Source organism: Podarcis cretensis (assembly GCF_951804945.1).
Source record: "Podarcis cretensis genome assembly, chromosome: 15".
NCBI classification, from domain to species: Eukaryota; Metazoa; Chordata; class Lepidosauria; order Squamata; family Lacertidae; genus Podarcis; species Podarcis cretensis.
The window spans coordinates 44,645,122-44,666,355 of record NC_137185.1 but is presented as its reverse complement, the minus strand read 5'-3'; the positions used below and the strand labels follow the sequence as shown (position 1 = coordinate 44,666,355).

The 21,234-nt window shown below is 43.0% G+C and overlaps 1 protein-coding gene across 4 annotated transcripts in view; it reads left to right on the top strand.

The window, feature by feature from the left end:
* Nucleotides 1-21,234, top strand: part of NSD3 (nuclear receptor binding SET domain protein 3) — an 84,343-nt gene that overhangs the window by 6,601 nt on the left and 56,508 nt on the right. For all 4 annotated transcript variants that reach the window (XM_079954922.1, XM_079954921.1, XM_079954920.1 and 1 more), the window contains exons 2-6: nucleotides 5,417-6,138; nucleotides 14,956-15,027; nucleotides 15,990-16,149; nucleotides 19,274-19,425; nucleotides 20,369-20,881. In XM_079954922.1, coding sequence (XP_079811048.1) covers nucleotides 5,461-6,138; nucleotides 14,956-15,027; nucleotides 15,990-16,149; nucleotides 19,274-19,425; nucleotides 20,369-20,881 — 1,575 coding nt within the window. In that variant the 5' untranslated portion in view covers nucleotides 5,417-5,460. The remainder of the gene's footprint in view (nucleotides 1-5,416; nucleotides 6,139-14,955; nucleotides 15,028-15,989; nucleotides 16,150-19,273; nucleotides 19,426-20,368; nucleotides 20,882-21,234) is intronic.

The following is a 21,234-nucleotide window of genomic DNA, read 5'->3' as shown; positions in this document are numbered from 1 at the left end:
TGTTGACTCTGCTTTTTGCAGCCTGTTCCTTGGGTATTGCATCATGTTCTTTTTCAGGAACATTAAATATAAAATGTAACATTTTGATGTTTGCTGCCTTGAAAGGAAGAGTGGGATACAAATTAATAAATACCAATAATGTAAAAAAGTGCTTAAATTTTTCATGTTGGTTATAGTTGTCATGAAGTTTGCTTATTGCTATATAGTCATACCTCGGGTTGAATGTGCTTCGGGATGAGCGCGTTTGAGTTGCGCTCCGCGGCAACCCGGAAGTAACAGAGCGTGTTACTTCCGGGTTTTGCCGCATGCACAGATGCTCAAAATGACGTCATGCGCAGAAGCGATGAAAACCAATGTGCGCATGCACAGACGTGCCATCACTGGTTACATTTGCTTCTAGATGCAAACGGGACTCCGGAATGGATCCCGTTCGCATCTAGAGGTACCACTGTATTTTGTAATAATGTTTATTTAATTACTTTAGAGCATTAATATCTTGCTTTTCAGGTGATTTCTGAGTTGCTAATGCAGCTGAAATACTAAAAAAGTAATAGATACAGAAAATGCATCCTATAACAGTAGCAGAACGATGATCAATAAGCCATATTTAAAAATTTCATAAAACCCAACATCTAAAAGGCCTGGGTGAATAAAAACTCTCCATCCAGCACCAAAGGCATTGAGCTCTGTGACAGATGAGCCATCTCTTCTCACCTCTTGGGGACCTGAAGGAGGGCTTCTGGAGAGGATCCTGTGTGTATGATGCTAGCATCCGCCCACTCCTAACATTCCCAATGAACTTTGGTAAAATTACTTGTTCGTGGAATTTTGATTTTAGCTGAGTGTTTATCAATGCAGCTGCACTGCATTGTAATGTCTTCTGCATAAAGCAAAAATAAAAATAAATGATTAGTTGTCGGAGCAAGAAAGTGTGTTACTCTGGAAGCCAGGCATATCAGGAAATGCTCAGCTACCCTGATTGCAATATGTAGTTCTTTTCCTTGCCTTGTAGCAAAACCCATCACATTTCTAAAAAGTAATTTTAATATACACCAGAGATCACTTTAACATTTAGGACCAGCACAGTGTGGTGTTAAAGTATTTCACATCTCAACCTGCAGAAAGTATCCTGGAAAGAGAACTCTTTGAATGCTGGAGGATGACTTTTAAGGGTGGACAAACAGGCCAGGATGTTGAGTGTCGGCTGTAGATTGTGATAAAAAGTTCCCTCCTCTCTTCCTTTGTTCTACGAACAGATAGCAGTACAACTCCCCCTCTGCTGCTGCTCTGCCAAAACTGCTTTGGCAGAGGAAAACCAAGCTGTCAGCAGCTGTGGCTTCTCCTTTCTAAGCACAGCAGCTCCTTTCCCTCCTCCAACTTTTCTCTATTGTAGAGCAGTTCTGAAAATGGGGGAGGCATTATTTCTCTCTTTGACTCTTAAATGGTGCCAATTATGTATGCTAGGATTCTCAGGGACATGGAATTGAATAACCCAGTTCCTTACATTCCATTCTTAAAGGTTTGCTCTTTACTAGGATTTAAATCAAGAATTGAAGCCATTTCCAAGACTATAAATGACAGTAAAACCAACAAAAGCATGAACTCCTGTGGCCTGATCTTCAAACCAGGGATCTGTCTTAAGAATCTTGAGCTGCTTCTTCCTTCCTTTTAGTATTTATGTCACCCTTACAACCAGGTTCCCAGAATGACTTTCATTTTAGTTGTAGATGTAATTTGCCATAGCTGTTGCTCTCTGTTTTGAGCAATTTTCCCATTTTTAAAAAGTTGTGTGTGTGTGTGTGAGAGAGAGAGAGTGCATCTGTGTTTTTTCATTCTGTACTTTCCCTGATCCCAACTGTGCTGGATTTATATTTTTGAATTTGTGTCATTAGTAAATGGAATACTGTATGTTAAATTGCAAGATGATGGAAGAGAAAGAATGTTCATACTGTGGTACCTCAGGTTAAGTACTTAATTCGTTCCGGAGGTCCATACTTAACCTGAAATTGTTCTTAACCTGAAGCACCACTTTAGCTAATGGGGCCTCCTGCTGCTGCCTCGCCGCCGGAGCACGATTTCTGTTCTCATCCTGAAGCAAAGTTCTTAACCTGAAGCACTATTTCTGGGTTAGCGGAGTCTGTAACCTGAAGCATATGTAACCTGAGGTGCCACTGTACTGTAGACCAGATTTTAAGAAAGTGAAGTCAAGTTTCCTAAATTTGCCACTTTAAAAACTTATGTCCCTTTAGAAATGTTTTGTACTTAGCAAAATAGCAAAGTAATTGTTTGTTTATTCAAATATATAAAACAGGCATTGCTGATCAAACATGAAGTTATAAGCTGTGTGCATAGTTGCATTTTGGGGTTCATTTTCTCAACCGTCATAATAAGTCTGAGTGCAAAACGTTTAGGACTTGGTATATTGTTGAATTCAGAACACCAGCTAGGAAGGAAGCATTGGGATAGTGGATATATTGTGTGTATTAAAAATGTTTTTTTGCGGGGAGAGGAGGGAGAGCCATTATGCTTATTCTGTGCTATATGTCTCATTGGCCTGGGATCAGCAATACAGTACTGTAAAAGCTTATTCTTGGATCTGGAGTGTAGAGTGCTAATGCAAGCTGGTTGTTGATATGGAGGGCCAAATTTGCCAGCAAGTAGTTCAGCTGAACAGTTTGTTCATAAAACCATCACAATGTGTGTCAAATTTAAAGGAGTGTTCTTCAAAATAACCTAGATTTCTTTTGCTATCTTCATCTGCATGCCGCCTGAGGAGGTCTTTAAACGTTTTCTGTACGTAGCCGTTCAAAAGATACCACCTTCCTAGCCTGGATTCTTACTAGGGAGAGAGCAAGACTGAGCCTCGGGCTTGTGCTCCCTATCAAGTGCACCTGTTTTTCTCACTGCAGGAGACATGGCTGCCTGAACAAAAAGGTCCTGTGGTTATTGCAATGTAGAATCTTCCCTGATTCCAGGCAGATAAGCACTCTTTAACAGTGCTTGGTCTCCCAGAATAAGGAAGATGTAAAAAGGTAAAGGGTAAAGAAACCCCTGACCTTTAGGTCCAGTCGTGGCCGACTCTGGGGTTGTGGCACTCATCTCGCTTTATTGGCTGAGGGAGCCGGCGTACAGCTTCCGGGCCATGTGGCCCGCATGACTAAGCTGCTTCTGGCGAACCAGAGCAGTGCACGGAAACGCCTTTTACCTTCCCGCCGGAGCAGTACCTATTTATCTACTTGCACTTTGACGTACATTCAGATAATTAAGACCTCCTAAGTTAGATGTTCTGCTCTCTCCCCATTGAGAATAGAAAGGGAGGGAGTGCATGAGCTGCCAGCATGCTTCTGTTCTCTCCCTTGTGTACAGTCCAAAGTGGGATATAAGTAACGTTTGAATAAGGGACGCGGGTGGCTCTGTGGTCTAAACCACTGTGCCTAGGGCTTGCCGATCAGAAGGTCAGCGGTTCGAATTCCCACGACGGGGTGAGCTCCTGTTGCTCAGTCCCAGCTCCTGCCCTCCTAGCAGTTCGAAAACACGTCAAAGTCAAGTAGATAAATAGGTACCGCTCCGGTGGGAAAGTAAACGGCATTTCCGTGCGCTTCTCTGGGTCGCCAGAAGTGGCTTAGTTATACTGGCCACATGACCCGGAAAAACTCTGCGGACAAACTCCCTCGTCGGCTCCCTCGGCCAGAGCACTGCAACCCCAGGGTCGTTTGCAACTGGACTTAACTGTCAGGGGTCCTTTACCGTTTTAACTTTTGAATAGGCCCTAGGATGTTTTTGCTGTGAGATTCCTCCACTTAATTTACCTTTATTATATATGTATGAATAGCAAGATTATGTTTTTACTTCCATATCAGTGATATTGTAAAATAATTTGCTGCTTCCTTGTCATGGCCACCACACAAATGGAGTTGCTCACATCAGTATGTAAGAAAACTCAGTTTTTGGAAGAACATGTAGCATATATATACTAATGTAGTTGCTCTTGTCTAATAGATACATTTTTTATGCAAGATAATCCCAAAAGATAAAAACTGGGGTATACAGGGCAATGTATAGGTAGATAACTTTTGACTAAAAAAATAGTTAAGCCAGTGCCCTTAGCTCCAGAGAGTTACAGTGGTACCTCAGGTAACAAACACTTTGGGTTACAAATGCTTCAGGTTACAGACTCCGCTAACCCAGAAATAGTACCTCGGGTTAAGAACTTTACTGCAGAATGAGAACAGAAATCGTGTGGCGTCAGCTGGAGACCCCATTAGCTAAAGTGGTACCTTAGGTTAAGAGTGGACCTCTGGAACGAATTAAGTTCTTAACCAGAGGGTCCACTATAGTCATATTGTTCATGGTGCTTTTGGCACCTTTAATGGCTTAGAGATTTTTAATATATTTTACACAAATAGGGCTGGGTGAGATCTGGTTTTCAACATCTTGAGATATTACCAGCTAATCATCACGATATACCAATATATCATGATGTCTGGAATAAGGAGGAAGGAGGAAATAAGGTGGGGAAGAAGAAGCAACCAAGAGTTGATTCCTGGATATGGACTTCAAACTGGTTTTGGACGATACATCACCCAGTCCTTGTGTTGTAATCTGGTCTCTGCATATCGGCCATGAAAGAGTCAGGCAGCTACATGGCACGAATCTCTACTTCTGTTGCACATAAGGAGGGAGTGGGCAGGAGGAGTGACCAGGAGGAAGGAGGCAGCCCACTTGCTAGGATACAAGCAGGCGGGCGCCGGGCGGGAAATTTCTCGAGCTCCCTCTGCCAGGAAGTGAGTGGGAATTCATGATATATTGCCAGGTCAAAAATTCTGAAACCATTATTGTGATCTGGACTTCTAATTGGTTTTGGATGACGTTTCGACATGTCTCCCAGGCCTCCACACATGGGTACAGACGAGGGAAAATAAGCAGTGAGGGGAAAGGCTGTGAAATGCAAGAGATTCTAGACATGTATTTTTTCCCCTTCTGTGTGTGGTGTGTGTAGAACGCAACCATCATGGCTATGTATTAACTCTGTTATTGGAGGCAGTATGTCTCTGAATGCCAGGGGCTGGGAATCACAAGTGGAGAAAGTGCTGTTTGCTTGCAGGCTTCTCACAGGCATCTGACCTGCCACTGTGAGAACAGGATGTTGGACTAGAGGAGTCCAGAAGCACTCTTCTTAGGATCTTATATATACTTTTCTAACTGAAGGTAGCACTTCATGCATCAGATGAAGTGCACACTAAAGCTTATGCCATAAAACATCTGTTAGCCTTTGAAGTGCCCTAAGACTCATTGTGTTAGCATGGAGGGAAATTCTCACCCAGCCCACTTCCAGGCATTTGTCTTGGCTTCTTAAACTTTACTAAAGAACTTGCACCATCAACTGCTTTATCTTTTCACTTGTTTCTTTTTTTAGGCCCTATGAGAAAAAGGGAAAGCTAAGGATGCTGGAGCAGAACAATGGATTTCTCCTTCTCTTTCATGCAAGGGATCATGGGAAACACAATTCAGCAACCACCTCAACTCATTGACTCGGCTAACAACCGCCAAGAGGATGCTTTTGATGCCAGCAGTGACATCACTGAAGATGGTAGTCAGACACCATATGAAGCTGCTCTTGCCTTGCAGCAAGGTTTTCAGTACCCTACGCCAACAACGGAGGATCTTCCACCCCTCATTAATGGATTTCCACCAATTGGCATGTATGAACCCCAAGCCAAATATCAGCCATATAGTCAGTATCCTAATGGTTCAGCCAATGGCTTTGGCACTGTTAGAAACTTTAGTCCACCAGAGTATTACCACATGGAGAACTCTAGCATAAGGCCACATGAAAATCTGGAAAAACCATCTCCTCCACAGCAGCCACCTCCTTCAGTATCCCAAACGGTGATTCCAAAGAAGACTGGTTCACCAGAAATCAAATTAAAAATAACCAAAACTATCCAGAACGGCAGGGAATTGTTTGAGTCCTCTCTGTGTGGGGATCTTTTAAATGAAGTACAAGGAAGTGAGTATGCGAAGTCAAAACATGAAGGGAGAAAAGAGAAAAGGAAAAAAAGTAGCAAGCATGACTCTTCCCACTCAGAAGAGCGCAAATCACATAAAATTCCAAAACTGGAGCCAGAGGAACAAAATGTAAGTGAAAACTGAATTTTAGCTTTTTCCTCCAACACTGCTTTTATTTTCTTTGTTTTTGTTTACATGTTGAAAGATTATCAAAGCATCTACAGTTAGGCAGCACAGTTAAGATTGATTAGTGGTTTTCTTTCCTGAACGGTTCACCATTATGGATCTCTCATTTTTAAATTCTTTTTTATCTTGGTGGATTGCTCTTTATTGCAAAAACAGAATTTGGATTTTCTTTGCGTAAAGTATGCAAATTCCCATAATGATCTGTCAGAAGCTTGACATCCTGACAGAGTAAAATTATCCTGATCAATGACATAATTTTTCTTTCAGTGATTTTATTGTTACTGAGGGAATGACTCTCCTAAAGCTGCATCAAACTTTTTCTTTAAGAAAAGTTTGGTATTTTTAGATTCAGTATAAATCACTTCAAGCTTTCTGTCTCTTAACAACCATTCCTCGCCTTCTCTTTCTTCTTGTGTTAATTAATTTCTTAACTGTACATACATGGGGTAGCTCTGTATAAAGGAAGCCTCTTTTAATATTGTAAATTTATTTCCTTCTGTATAATTAACAGAAGATAACACAGTTAATTTGTACTTGTTGCATGTGATAGGAATTGCTGGAAGTAGTAAATATAATCTTCTGTGCCAAGGGCTTTAGAATAATATTCTGTAAGATTCAGTGGAGCAAAGCAGAAGGCAAGGGGGATTTTGGAGCAATTCAAAGCTTTTTTTTCTATTCTGTTGTGTGATGCCATGCATGTTTACTCACAACTCCTATTGTATTTATTGTGACATGTTCTCAGGTGAGTATGTACAGTGGTGCCTCGCAAGACGAAATTAATCCATTCCATGAGGCTCTTCGTATAGCGGTTTTTTCGTCTTGCGAAGCAAGACCATTGACAGCTTAGCGGATTAGCGCTATTAGTGGTTTAGCGGCTTTTAGCGATCAGCTGTTAAGCGGCTTATCAGCGGATCAGCTGATAAGCGGCTTAGGAAAAGGGGGGGAAAAGGGAAAAAAACCCGCAGGAACTCGCAAGACATTTTCGTCTTGCGAAGCAAGCCCATAGGGAAATTCGTTTTGCGAAGCGCCTCCAAAACGGAAAACCCTTTCGTCTAGCGGGTTTTCCGTCTTGCGAGGCATTCGTCTTGCGGGGCACCACTGTATAGAGTTTTGCAGCTAAGCTACTTGTTTGGTGGGCTTGACTTCAGGGCTCCAGCTTTTCATTTTGATGCACAAATCCATGAATGGCCAACCTGAAGCACCAAAGCCATAAGTCTGGCACCTCTAGACTGAAGCAGGTGCACTTCTGGCTTTCCCATAGTCAGGCAGATGCCTGCTCCTTAGCTCAGAAGATGAAAGGAAAAACCGGCCTAAGGCATGGGTGGGGAGGGGCTGAGCTGTATAGGAGCTGTAGTTTGGACAGTGGTACCTCGGTTTAAGAACAGTCCGGTTTAAGAACAATTCGGTTTACAAATTCCGCTAGGCCGGAAATAGTCTCCTGGTTTGAGAACTTTACCTCGGTCTAAGAACAGAATCTGAATGGTGGGTGGGTGGCAGGCCTCATTAGGGAAAGCACGCCTTGGTTTAAGAATGGTTTCGGTTTAAAAACAGACTTTCGGAATGGTTTAAGTTTGTAAACCAAGGGACCACTGTACTGTAAAATGGACTTGTGGTACACATAGTAGGTGAACCATGTTTGCCACCTCCAGCTGTTGCCCAGTTAGTGTTGACCTGTGATAGGACCTTCTCAATGTTCATTCCCCATTTGTGGAATGCCCTTCCTGGTGAGAAGTGTCTGTAATATTTATTGACTTTAAGGAGAAATTTAAAAACACCCAGGTAATTGATGGCTGAAAGATATTGGCCATTACAACTTTGAAATTCGTAATTATGAGGGTATGTAACTGCTTTTAGATGGTTTTTAAATTGTTGTGAAATGTTTTAAATAAGTTTTTTTTATTATTTTAAATTGTATTGTTTTAACTTTTTGAAGTTTGCCACCCTGGACTCCTTTGGGTGGAAGGGCAGGATAGAAATGTAATTAATAATGATAATATAGAGCAGGGGTCGGCAAGGTTTACCTTGCCTGGGCCAGTTCAGTCCTGCTGAGATCCCTCGTTGGACTGGATAGCGTGCACACGCCTGCAATTTCCGGCATCTGCGCAGACGCAATTTCCGGCGCTGCGGAAGCGAGTCCCCGCGCCATGCTGTGCCAGTTTCATCACAGCACACGGGGACTCACCGAGTGGGCGGCTTGGTTCAGGGGCGGCTCATGGGCCAGTTAAATGACCCCCGTGGGCCTCTTGTGGCCCATGGGCCTTAGGTTGCCAACCCCTGATATGGTTTATGGTGGGGTTAGGGAAGGGATTGTACCTGGGGGGGGGGCACATTGTGCTCCTTCCAGGGTAGTGGGTCCACCTTTGCTCCACACTCTGCACTCAGCTCCCACCAGTGGCTCCTAGAAGCTGTCAGCATACAATAGCGGCCACACTGCAATAATGGCTTCAACTGGCCAGCTAAACCAGGTGAGGGTAGCCAATGTGTCTCAAACCCTCAGTGAGTTAGGGGCTTCCTCTGCATGTGAAGACAGTCTCTGGCGAATTCAGCAGATGAGACCAGTAGTGGGCCCAACAGTCAAGAAGGCAGTTTCTGCCCATTCTATAAAGGGAAGTTCGGGAGCTCATGAGCCTGGAAAGGTAGCCCTTCTAGGAGAAGGAACACTCTGATTCCAAACCTCTGCTGCCTTGCAGAGTATCTTCAGGAGAATAAAAAGCTAAGGAGTAAACCCTAAAGAAATCCAGAGTGGAGCCCCTTAGATGGTTGGGTGGCGTCTTGTATGCCTCCTTCTGGCAAGTACTGTAGCCCAAGACACGGGTGGCACTGTGGTCTAAACCACTGAGCCTCTTGGGCTTGCCAGTCGTAAAGCCAGGAGTTCGAATTTGCGCAGTAGAGTGAGCTCCTGTTGCTTTGTCCTAGCTCCTGCCAACCTGGCAGTTCAAAAGCATACCAATGTGAGTAGATAAATATGTACTGCTGTGGTAGGAAGATAAGTGGCATTTCTGTGCCCTCTGGCACTCGTCACGGTGTTCCATGGGCCAGAAGTGGTTTAGTCATGCTGGCCACATGACCCGGAAAGCTGTCTGTGGACAAACGGCAACTCCCTCAGCCTGAAAGCAGATATTGGTGCTGCACCTCAAAGTTGAATTCAACTGAACTTAACTTTCCAGGGTTCCTTTACTTTTACATTTACTGTAGACAAGTTGGTCCCAGTCATACTGCTCTGCTTCCTTTGGACCACATCGGCGAGGCTGAGAGGGGGGTCTTGACGTCTGGGAAGCCCAGGACCCCCAGACACCCAGCCAAGGCCATACACACTGCACCACAGAAGGTCATTTCAGTGCTGCTAATACAGCAGGTTGACTCCCCCCTCCAAAGGCGCATTCCATTGTCTCTTGAGACAGACAGATGCCAATAATAATAATAAATTTTTATTTATATCCCGCCCTCCCCAGCCAGGGCCGGGCTCAGTGCGGCTAACAACAGTAAAATGATAAAACATTTCATTATAAAATTAATTCATGTTCAAATATGTAAAAGGATGTCACATAGAGGAGGGAGAAAGGTTGTTTTCTGCTGCTCCAGAGAAGCGGACACGGAGCAATGGTTCCAAACTACAAGAAAGAAGATTCCACCTAAACATTAGGAAGAACTTCCTGACAGTAAGAGCTGTTCGACAGTGGAATTTGCTGCCAAGGAGTGTGGTGGAGTCTCCTTCTTTGGAGGTCTTTAAGCAGAGGCTTGACAACCATATGTCAGGAGTGCTCTGATGGTGTTTCCTGCTTGGCAGGGGGTTGGACACGATGGCCCTTGTGGTCTCTTCCAACTCTATGATTCTAATTCAAATCAAATTGATGGCAACCATTGGGCTAGAGTTCTGTGAAGATTTCCAAAGGAGGGAGTCAGGCTGTGCTTTGGCCAAAGGCCTGGTGGAACAACTCTGTCTTGCAGGCCCTGCGGAAAGATGTCAAGTCCTGCAGGGCCCTAGTCTCTTGTGACAGAGCATTCCACCAGATTGGGGCCACGGCCAAAAAAGCCCTGGCTCTGGTCAGAGCCAGCCTAACCTCCCTGTGGCCCGGGACCTCCAAGATGCTTTTTGTTTGTCCTCCGTGGGACATACCAGGAGAGGCGGTCCCTTAGGTATGAGGGTCCTAGGCCATATAGGGCTTTAAAGGTTAAAACCAGCACCTTAAACCTGACCTTAAACAACACCTTAAACAACAGTTACACATATGCATGCTTTCTGCGTGCTTTTTGCATTGAGCACAGCATGATTGTTCCATGTGGCATTGCTAAAGCTCCAGATGAGGTTGTTTTGATTGTGGGTGTTGAAAGGGCAACTTGGAAAGTTGATACAGTGGAACTTGCTTTGAGAGGTACTCCAGGCTCCATTTTGCATTCTTACACACGACTGTTCTTTGCCACATTTAGGAGAACACACAACAAACATTTTGTATGGTATCTCATGCTTATAGGAAAACAGCCAGTTCAGCATAGCTTCACAAACAGGTAGCAAAATCTGTTCTTTGTTACTCTTTAAATAACCCTTTAAATTTTGGAATCACCACAGCTTCATACTTGTATACATTAACTGCCTCAACGTTTAGGGGAACATTTATCCTGACTTGTTTTAATGTGCTGCCTTTTGCACTGTTAAGTGGACAATTGACAGTTAATGAACCATCCTCTTTGTGTGGAGCTGGAGTGAGAGAATCTGTTGATCCTGTTCTTTTGCATTGTAATGTGTTTAGTGAGTGTAGAGAGAAGTTGATTCTTTCTCTACTAAGAATTCTTCTAGGAATACCTCAAGATTTGGTGTTGTTCTGCTTAAGGGAAGTTTCTTCCCATATTACTGAGCAGGTTGCCTGATTTTTTCTGACTTCAGTGCAGATATGGATAAATTTTCTCCTAGCTTCTTGAGAGGAAAAATGTATATATAGTACAATTGCATCATGTGTGAGCGGTATGGTCCAGCTGTGTTCCTTTGACTGGACTTAACTGTCCAAGGGACCTTTACCTGCACCTTTTACCTTATATGCAAAAGCATGTGTACTTGGACCACCCACTTAGAACTCCCCCCCCCCGCGTGATCATCAGTACTTTTCCAGAGCTGTCCGCTAAGTGGGCCTAGTCCCCTCCCTCGCCCCCAAGCAAGGCAGAGCACGTTTAAGCTCTCCACCTTGCTTACCTGGTACATGGATGCTTTCATGGGGCTGTTCCTGCGAGAACATCCCACAACCCAGTAAGCAAACTGGAGAGCTTAAAGTCTTTCTGCACCAGGAAAACTGTGCACAAAAAGCACTTTTAAGCTCTCCTCCTTCCATTTGGGAAAGCCATGTTAAGAGTTCTGCCTGTGCCATGATCTTGTTTTGTGACCTTCATCAGTTTGCTCTCAGCCTTGGTTCTCTGTCAATTAAAGAAAACCGCAGTAGGCTCCAAAGAGCTGCCTATACTGGCCCAGTGTAATCCTTGCTTTTTCCTTTTCAAACCATTGACAAACACAGACACCCCACAGTGCCATGGTACAAAGCAAAACTTGAAATCCCCTGCGTTTTAGAAGTAATTTGACTTGGGTGGTTGCTGTTTGGAGAAAACCACATCTAAAGTCTCCTCAGCATCACATTTCTTTGGAGCCCATAGTAGAACAAAATGATAATTAAATTACAGAGTTTTTTTGCAAATTCAAAGTATACAGAATTGGGCTGTGGCAGTCAAGCCAGTTTCAGGACAATTAAATTAACAGCTTAGTTAGCCCTGCAGTCTGTAGAGAGAAGACATTCTCATAGCTCCTTTATAAGGTTCACTTCTTCTCCAGCAGGATATCTGAGTCACTTAGTTCCTTCCCTTCAGTCTTAATATGTTCACTGCTAAAGTGTTGCTTCTTCAGGGAAAGCTGGAAAGTTTTTTGTTTTTAAAGAAGATCAAGACTAAGGCAACTCATGGGGAAGAGAACCTGGGTTCATGAGTGGGGAACCTTTTTCAACTCAAGGGCTACTTTTTCTGGGGCCATTTTTCAGTGCTGGGTGGGGCCAAAATTGGTGGAGCAGTGAATGTAAATTTTACCTTTCTACAGCAGACTAGTTTCTGCTCACACTCTCACACACCCCTCTATCCTCCATCCAGGTAGCCTAGAGACATTATCGGAGCACAAGGACACATTCCAGCCAATCCAAGGCATTCATGAAGGGTGCAGAACCAAGCGGGTGAGAGGCATGGCCCAGCGAGCGGGGCTGTTCCTAGGATGGAAGTGTGGCGGGATAGACTCTGAAAGGCCAGAAAGAGAAGCTGCCAGGCTTAAGGGTTCCCATTCCTGTTTGAGTTAGAGAAACATCAAGCTTTATTTTTGTTAAGGTGCTCTAAAAATTGTTTACTATGAAATAAAAGTGAGTATTGGTATAAACTGAGAATTATATGTTCATAGCTTAGCTCAGCTTGGCATATGGCTCTTGCCAAGCTACGGTAGAATTCTAAGACGTTGTCAAAGTAGATCGTAGATTTTAAGCAATTTGTTCTGTGTAAATACGGAACAGTATTATTACTGATGGTGAATAATCTCTTCTGCTGACTTTATTATTATCATTTGCATGAACCCAAGCTAGTGGTAACTAAGCCTCACCAAGTTTTCTTAATTTAGTAACAAGAACAAAGGTTTATACAGGCACTGTGATCCTTGGGCAAGCAATTTGGCCTGCCTGAGATTACACAACCCCATGGAAACAAGGTGACAATACATTTCAACACAGTGTAGAGAGAGAAATTTAGCCAGAAAAATAAATTTTCAAAAGTTTGCAATTTACCTTTCCATCTCCAGTAACATTAGACTGAGTTGGCCTCAATTGCCTCTTTCCCTATTCATGTTTCTAAATTTATGTCCTGCTCTGCTGCTACAACTAATCCATGTTTATTGATACTCCATTGTACTCTACAAATAACTTTAAAGGGGTTCTGTGGGGTTTCATAGGACCTCTTCATATCTAATCACAATGGCCTTTCAGCCTGGAAACAGGCTGTGAGTTTAGATGAAGCTGATATTGCAGTTGGTTGTATGTTGTGTTTTTATTGGGAAGAGAAAGGTAAAGGGGGCCTGTTCCTCTGTGGGCCTATTCCTCTGTAGCATCAGGAAGAAAATTGATTGTACATAGAGTGCTTCAAAATACACTTGGGTTGAATGCTGTAATTGTGTGTGCAATTTGTACAGTGCTGCCAAACGTAGCTGAAAACATAAACGAGAAGCTGTATCACAATCATAGTAAACTTCCCATTGGCAAAATCGTTCTTAAAATTTTAGCTGAACTGCCTCTCTGCCAACAAGTTTTTCATTTGCAACAGAAAATGAAATATGGATATGTTGAATTGTAAGGATGCTTTCCTATCTCTTAAGTTCAAGTAATTGTTTGCTGAACTTGTAAGAAGGTTGTCAAGTCTGGCCACATTAAATTGGATTTCTGGTTCAAGATGTGATAGTTCTAAAGACTTATTTCTGGTTCAAGATGTGATAGTTCTAAAGACTGAACGTACTTAATTTAAATCCAAATACAGTTAGCAACCTTGTTTAGAAGGTAACTGCCTTAGGAAATTTTGAATTTACCTTGTTACCGGAAAAATCTGAGGGCTCCCTTGGACAAAAAGTAAAGACACCAACCAGAGTAAATTGGAGCAAATCAGCAGCCTGTAGGCTTGGTCTTTATTGAAGAAAGAATGTCGCGACAGGGTGCTCCCCTCACTTGCAGGTGAGAGGAAAGACCCAGAAGAATAGTGTGCAAGGTCTTATAAAAACTTTTGAAATTCCCCTCCTCTAGGTCTAGCCCACCCCCAGAAACATCATGCATACATTACAGAAAGGAGGGGTTGAGGGAGGAGTTGGTGGTAACCTGAGTGTCTTGTCACCTGGCTGGTTCCTCCTTTCCCCCTCCCCATGAGTCACTTCCAGGAGACAAAGGGGAGTTTGCAGTTTCCTGCCCCCTGAGGGAAGATCTGATCAGTGTCCTTTGTTTCAGTCCATGCTGAATCCACTCCCATATGCAAGTTCTTTGTGATCTTGATTGTCTTCTGTCTGGGACCATCAGGGTTGGCATAACAACTGGGCAGGGCACCTGTGTATGTGCTGGGATGCTGAAGGGATTATGGCTGCCCTGTATCAAACCTGCCCCATTTTGTAGTCCTTCCTTCATGGAGTAAAATAAAAGTGGAACAGTGCAAATCCAATGTATGGTTGATTTTCTATGAATTTATCACAGAAGCATAGCGTATGTAGTGTGTGAGTGTGAGTGTGTGTGAAGTTTGTACAAACAGAATGATTGGGGTGGGGGGTTCCTGCTACAACCTCAGTCCCCCTCCCCTCGTGGTTGGCTTACATCATGCATGCCGTTCACTTCTCTGTGTGCTTCAATGGACTTCATTGCCACTGACAGTGAAATAATCTCTCTTCGAGGTTAGTATGTATAAAAGTGTGTTCTCCAAAAGAACCTTTTTTGTTTTAATTGTCAACAAACTTGCATATAACAGTTCAAAAATATAAATGGCATATCAGTTGTCCTGCCTCTCTTTTCCTGTACTTCTCTGACCTGTGTCTTATTAATGTAGATCTCCAGAGCAGTTAGGAGTCTGTGGCTCAAACTGAATTCTAAAATAAACTGGTACATCACTACTGAGGATGTGACCCAGACTCTTCTGATTTTGTTTCTCCTGTATTTCCCCCCCTTTCCATCTTCTTCATTGTTGTTCCATTTTGACGCTTATCTTTTTGTTTGCCTTTGTTCACAGAGACCAAATGAAAGGCTGAGCACACTGTCTGAAAGACCAAGGGAAGAAACTAAGCTGACGGATGAAACCCTGGTGAGTAGAGTCAAATCCTCTGGAGTTCTGGCTGCAGAATTTTCAAGCTGATCCAGTATGATGTAGGGGTTGGAGTAGCCTTTCTCAACCTTGGGTTCCCAGGTGTTGTTGGATTGCCACTCCCATCACCCCTGACGGCTATGGATTATGGGAGTTGTAGTCCAACAATATCTGGAGATTGTGGAAGCCTGGGTTAGAGTGTTGGACTGTGACCTGGGAGACCCCACTCAGCTGTGAAGCTCACTGGGTGACCTTGAGCTAAATACCATTTCTCAGCCTAACCTACCTCACAGGGTTGTTGTGAGGATAACATGGGTGGCAGAGAAGAACCAAGTACACCATCTTGAGCTTCTTGAAAGAAAAGGTGGTATATAAATTGTAATAAAAAAATAAATCTGCTTTCAGATAAAGGGCTTCATTGCCAGATGCATGGGTAGCCTGCAGGACACAGAAGTATTTGGGTAGGGTGTGGAACAGGTAAGCCTGGGTGAAAATGGATGCAAGGGTGCAAGGCAGGAGAAAGAATGGAAGACCAACATGTGTTCTTATATGGTACATGTATATATCACTTCTGCACCATCTTAGAAGAGGTTGTCTCTCTTCACTGCACACAGTGGTCAAATAAGTGTGGGTACCTTTTTAGCTTCAGTCCTAATTCAGTAGGACTTCAGTGTAGACATGGTGAGTTTTGCAGTATAAGTTACTTTCAGTGGCTTTAGAATGATGAATCTAACGGAAGAATTGTTTAAAGACTGTAGCTCTACTAAAGGAGAATGAGGGCAACTCCACAGAGTTTGATATACTCTGCTTTTCTTGCACCTACACCAGTGGGGGCAGGAAGAGAGATTGTCATGTATATTTTTGCTGGGCTGTTCTTGTAAAAGGTCTGTTCATTCACATGTTTGGTAGTATTTGATATATGTACAGAATATCTGGTACACAACTTTTCCTTTTTTGTGCAGGTCCAGCAAATCTCTCCTCCTCTTCCAACACAAGTAGCAAGCGATATCAAGTTTGAGGTTGGAGATCTGGTCTGGTCCAAAGTGGGAACATATCCTTGGTGGCCTTGCATGGTTTCAAGTGATCCACAACTTGAGGTTCATACCAAAATTAACACAAGAGGTAAGTAGCTAAAACTTAGTAGGTTTGTTAGAAACTTGTTTGGAATTGCTAATGCACTTGATTACTTCGTTAGGGCTTCTCTTAAACTCAGATTTAAAAATGTATAGGTTGTTTTCAGTGCTAGTCCTACTCAGAGTAGACATGTTGAAATTTACACACATGGGGCTTCTCTGAGTGGAAGTTAGTGTTACACAAACCCAGGAGGATTTGAGTAGCATATCTGAATGATTGCCTTATTGTTCTAGTGGTACTGCAATAAAACTGCTAGCCCATGTTCAAAGCTATGCAGGGTCCTGTATGCTTTCAAATTGGATGGGGGACCTCAGATGGGCTGAGATTCTTGCATTGCAGGGGGCTGGACTAGATGACCCTCAAGGTCCCTTCCAGCTCTACAATTTGATGATTCTATTGGCTGTATAGGAATGAGATTGGCTGCAGATGATGCAAAGAATATGATAATACGTTAGTGATAATTATTAATTAGACATGCATGCCTGTAGTATATTGCTGAGATCACTTTATATATATTGTCTTAGTATTTAAGTACAGTGGTACCTCAGGTTAAGAACTTAATTCGTTCTGGAGGTCCGTTCTTAACCTGAAACTGTTCTTAACCTGAAGCACCACTTTATCTAATGGGGCCTCCCACTGCCACAAGATTTGTGTTCTCATCCTGAAGCAAAGTTCTTAACCCAAGGTACTATTTCTGGGTTAGCAGAGTCTGTAACCTGAAGCGTATGTAACCCGAGGTACCACTGTATATTTATAGCCTACATTTCTTCCATTTATGGAACTCAGGGTGGCATATGTGGGGCTTAATCACCATCTGTTTATTTGCTACTTCTCCACAAAATTGTGCTTGTAGCATATCAAATGAACAATACAACAATTCAGAAACATATTAGAAACAATTCAGATTTATCATAGTAAGTACAAAAAGTCAGTCCCTATAACAATATATAAAAGCAACACAAATAGGCTAATCCAATTTAAAAGAACCTCACCAATTTAAAAGCTTGAACTAAAAAATTGCATAAAACAAACAAAAAAAGCAAGCCTAATTAAATAACTTAAACTTAACAGAACAATCTTAAACAGAACAAAAATCGAATAGTAGCATATAAAGTATCCCATATTTCAGATGGTGCCTTTGTATCCAGTGGTTTGCTTCCCAGACTCAATTTTCAAACCCCGAAGGTCTCCATCACATCTCACACCTGGGCTAGTGCTGGCATTCCCAGCCAGGCTCTCATTCAGAAGGGCATTTTGCCCACCCATTATTGTGGGCTCTCACCCCTCACAGTTCCCCATAAATTTCCTTCCACAGTCTCCTATGGCTGAGGGCCATAAACAAGGTCTCATGAAGTGGCCCCTTTGCACCTGTGGTTGCCCCCAACCTGGTGAATTCAGGAAGTCTCCTATCCAGGCGTCAGCTGCACTCTAAGCTGCTTAGCTTCAGCAAGGTGGCTGCTTCATGAGTTTTCAGACCACGCAGGACTAGTTTTTGCATGTAGCACAGTAAAGACAACTGCACAAAGTGGGGATGGGCAACTTGTAGCCTCTGAAGCTGTGGCTCCTGAGGTCTTTCCAAATTTTAGATGATAGAAGGATTGCACCCCATTCCATTAGGAGAGGGGTAGGAGGGTGGAATTGACAAATATTCTGTACTTTATTGTAGCTTTCTTAGATTTCATATGCAACTGATTACTACTGTGCAATTTTCTTCCTGAGCTACATAACTGTGAAGCTCTTAAAGCCAGGAGGTGCCAACTTTGTTATGGACCCTGGCCTATTTGCGAGGGGATTGATTTGATGATATCTGACTTAAAGCATATTCCAGTTTTAGGCATGCTATGGCCTGGCTATTGCATTTTAAAAGCCCAAATATACTTACCTTTCTTGCCACAACTCAAAGTTGGATCAGTATTATTTTTCACAAATTGTAGACTGAAGACCTGTGACTGAAAGTAAGTGGTTTGCTTAAGAGTCCTTAGTGAATTGTATCTGACTGTAGAGCCTTTTTGCTCCTTGCATAGCTTTGTAAACAGTTTTGGGGGATGGTCTCACATTTTTCCTTGGATCCAGGGGAGTTGAAGGATCTCATAGATCATTCCCTGAAGGCTCACTTTTTAATGGACATGTTGGTTATGTAAATCATACTAGTTTCTGGATACCACGGGAGGGGGAAAGGGCTCTTGTGCTTTAATTCTGCTTGCTGGTTTCCTACAGGCAAACTGCTCAGCTACTGTGAGAACAGGATGCTGGACTAGATGGGCTATTGGCCTGATCCAGCAAGGTATTCTTACATGTTCTTAACAGTCGTGGGGAAGCCTAAGAAGCTTCTAAAATTAACCTCTCTGAAGCAGCTATTTGCATTTCAAGGATGGACCCCTTTGGCACTGATGTGATATTCCTTTGAAGTAAAAAAGCAGTTTCAACATCCCTTCCCTACCACCAACCTCATGTCCCAAGACGTAAGATTTTTCTGTGGCTGTCCACACAATGAAAATACACGTTGATAACATTCACATACCATAATTAATGTTGTGTCAAGTTCGGCCCACAAGAGAAATTCTGTCAAGACATTTTGTCAGGAGTTAAGGAGAGGAAGAGGGGATGGGGTGTTTGGTAGCTTCTCCCTGCCCACCCCTTGTTGCCCAGCAACTTATCGGCCTTGACTTTCCTTGGCTGTTGCTGGGTTTTACCTTCTGCAAATCCCATGAGAAGCAGGAGGTGGAGAAGGCTGAAAACAGCTGGCCCTTATCAGGCTGATTGGCCCACAGGCTGATAAGCGATGTACTGCCAAGGTCTCTTCTCTGGTGAAGTGCTGTCTGGACATTTGCCAGGATGCCAGGAAAGCAAGAGCTGAGGGCTTCCACCTGGCCCCTCCCATAGCCCCGCAACACACTGGCCTTGGTTGTTGCTGGAGTTCACCTGATGCAGTGTCTGAGAGAGTGGGCTGCTGTTGAGTCATGCTGGGGGTATACTTCCAGCTTGGCCTCTCACCAACTATCCATTATTTTCTGTGCAGCTTAAAAAATGGTGTGGAGGATATTTTTCTAGAAAGTGATGGGAGATTTGTGTTGATGGAATTTCTCAGCAGAATGCTTTCTTTCAATTTCAGGTGCACGGGAATATCATGTCCAGTTCTTTAGCAACCAGCCTGAGAGAGCATGGGTGCATGAGAAGCGGGTGCGAGAGTACAAAGGACGTAAGCAGTACGATCAGTTGGTGGCAGAGGCTGCTAAGCAAGCCAACCACTCTGAAAAACAGAAGGTGTGTACAGTCTGAAATGACAACAGTTTATTTTACCAGCGGAGTGAGAGGATAATTGTTGGGACAGATTCAGATTGATGTTGTTTTCCTGTTTATGCCTTGGCAGCCAGTTTTTTACAGGGCTTGCAAATTGCTCCATGGCCTTGCTGTCTCAGGGAAGAAGAGCCAGGAATAGTGCCAGCAGCCCTTAAGGCAAAGGAAATAGGAAGACATGGATATGGTGATGGTCAGCCCTGGCTCACCTGGTCTCAAGCCCTACATCAGCTGTGGCTCAACATACATAGTTTGCCATTTGTATTGTATTACATACAAAATACCATTAAAAAATCTACAACATCTGCTGTTTCCTTTAAAGTTAATTTTACTGGTGCACATTCCATATGTAGCTTTTTAAAAATTAAAAGCCATTCGGATGCACCTTCCATCTGTCTGCTTGAGTAATTTCATAATAATTTAATGAAGGCAGTTGTGATTTGGGTATGTCAGGGAGGAGATTTAGCAGGATGGTGTGGGGATGGTTTAAAGGTACAGCCTTTGTACCTCATTGTAGGTACAGCCTAGATTCAGCCTTCCTAGACTATTCCTTAAACTTAAGTTTTGAAAACTCATGCTGCCTACCCTATTCAGCAGCAACACTGACTTATAGTTTTATCTAATATATTGATGTGCATATGTTTCCAATCAGGGATGTTATCAAAAGTATAGGGAGTTCTGGGTACTTGGGTCAGTCCACTAGTATGAGAGGGGCACAATGGGTATTTTGAGGTCTGAATACTTTAGATGCTTGTAGTGCATTTTGAACATTTCCTTCTAATGTTTCCCACTTCGTGCTATCCTGTTAGCACTGACGGATTCAGTTGTAACAAACAAAACAACAGCAATTAGGCATGCTTTGTTGGTGAAAATGAGTAAATGCAATAACCCTATCTCCTTTATTTTAAAGATTCGGAAACCAAGGCCACAGAGAGAACGTGCACAATGGGATATTGGCATTGCTCATGCTGAGGAAGCACTGAAAATGACTCGAGAAGAGAGGACGGAGCAATATACCTTCATCTATATAGATAAAGAGCCAGAAGAGGCTTTGTCGAAAGCCAAGAGGACTGGTGCGCCGAAGACAGAGGTGAAGAAAACCCGTAGGTCTAAACCATCACCTAATGCACAGCCAGAACACACCAGTGAGGTGTTGGCCGTGTCCTCTCCATCCAATACTGAAGTCCAGAGGAATAGTCAGAGAAGGCAGTCAAGTGTGGATGAAGAGCCCCCTCCTGTTAAAATAGCATGGAAAACGGCTGCAGCCAGAAAATCCTTGCCAGCATCCATCACCATGCACCAGGGAACTTTGGACCTTCAGAAATGTAATATGTCTCCAGTTGTTAAAATTGAACAAGTGTTTGCTCTACAGAATGCTGCTGGGAATGGAAAGTTCATTGATCAGTTTGTTTACTCTACCAAGGTAACGGCATAAATATTTATTGAAAGGGCATAAATGTGCAATGAATTAAAAGGTTTATTCTTGTCTGCTCACTTTTGTCTCAGAATGTGGTCTTTGCAAGCTTGTGTAAAATATTTGGGTGAATTCTTTAGTCTTAAAATGTTGGGAGTTTCATTATCCCATGCTTGCTAAGCCTGATTTCTGGACTGAAATGTAATGTGAAATCAGGTACCTTTTGTGAGAGTTGTTCAGTTTGAGCTAGCAGGTGATGCCCAGAAAATCAGCAGCTCTTCTTCCACACCCAATTGTAAATGTTAATCAAAATAACATCATCATTGTCATCATCTCTTATACATGTGCAGTATTCTACTGCT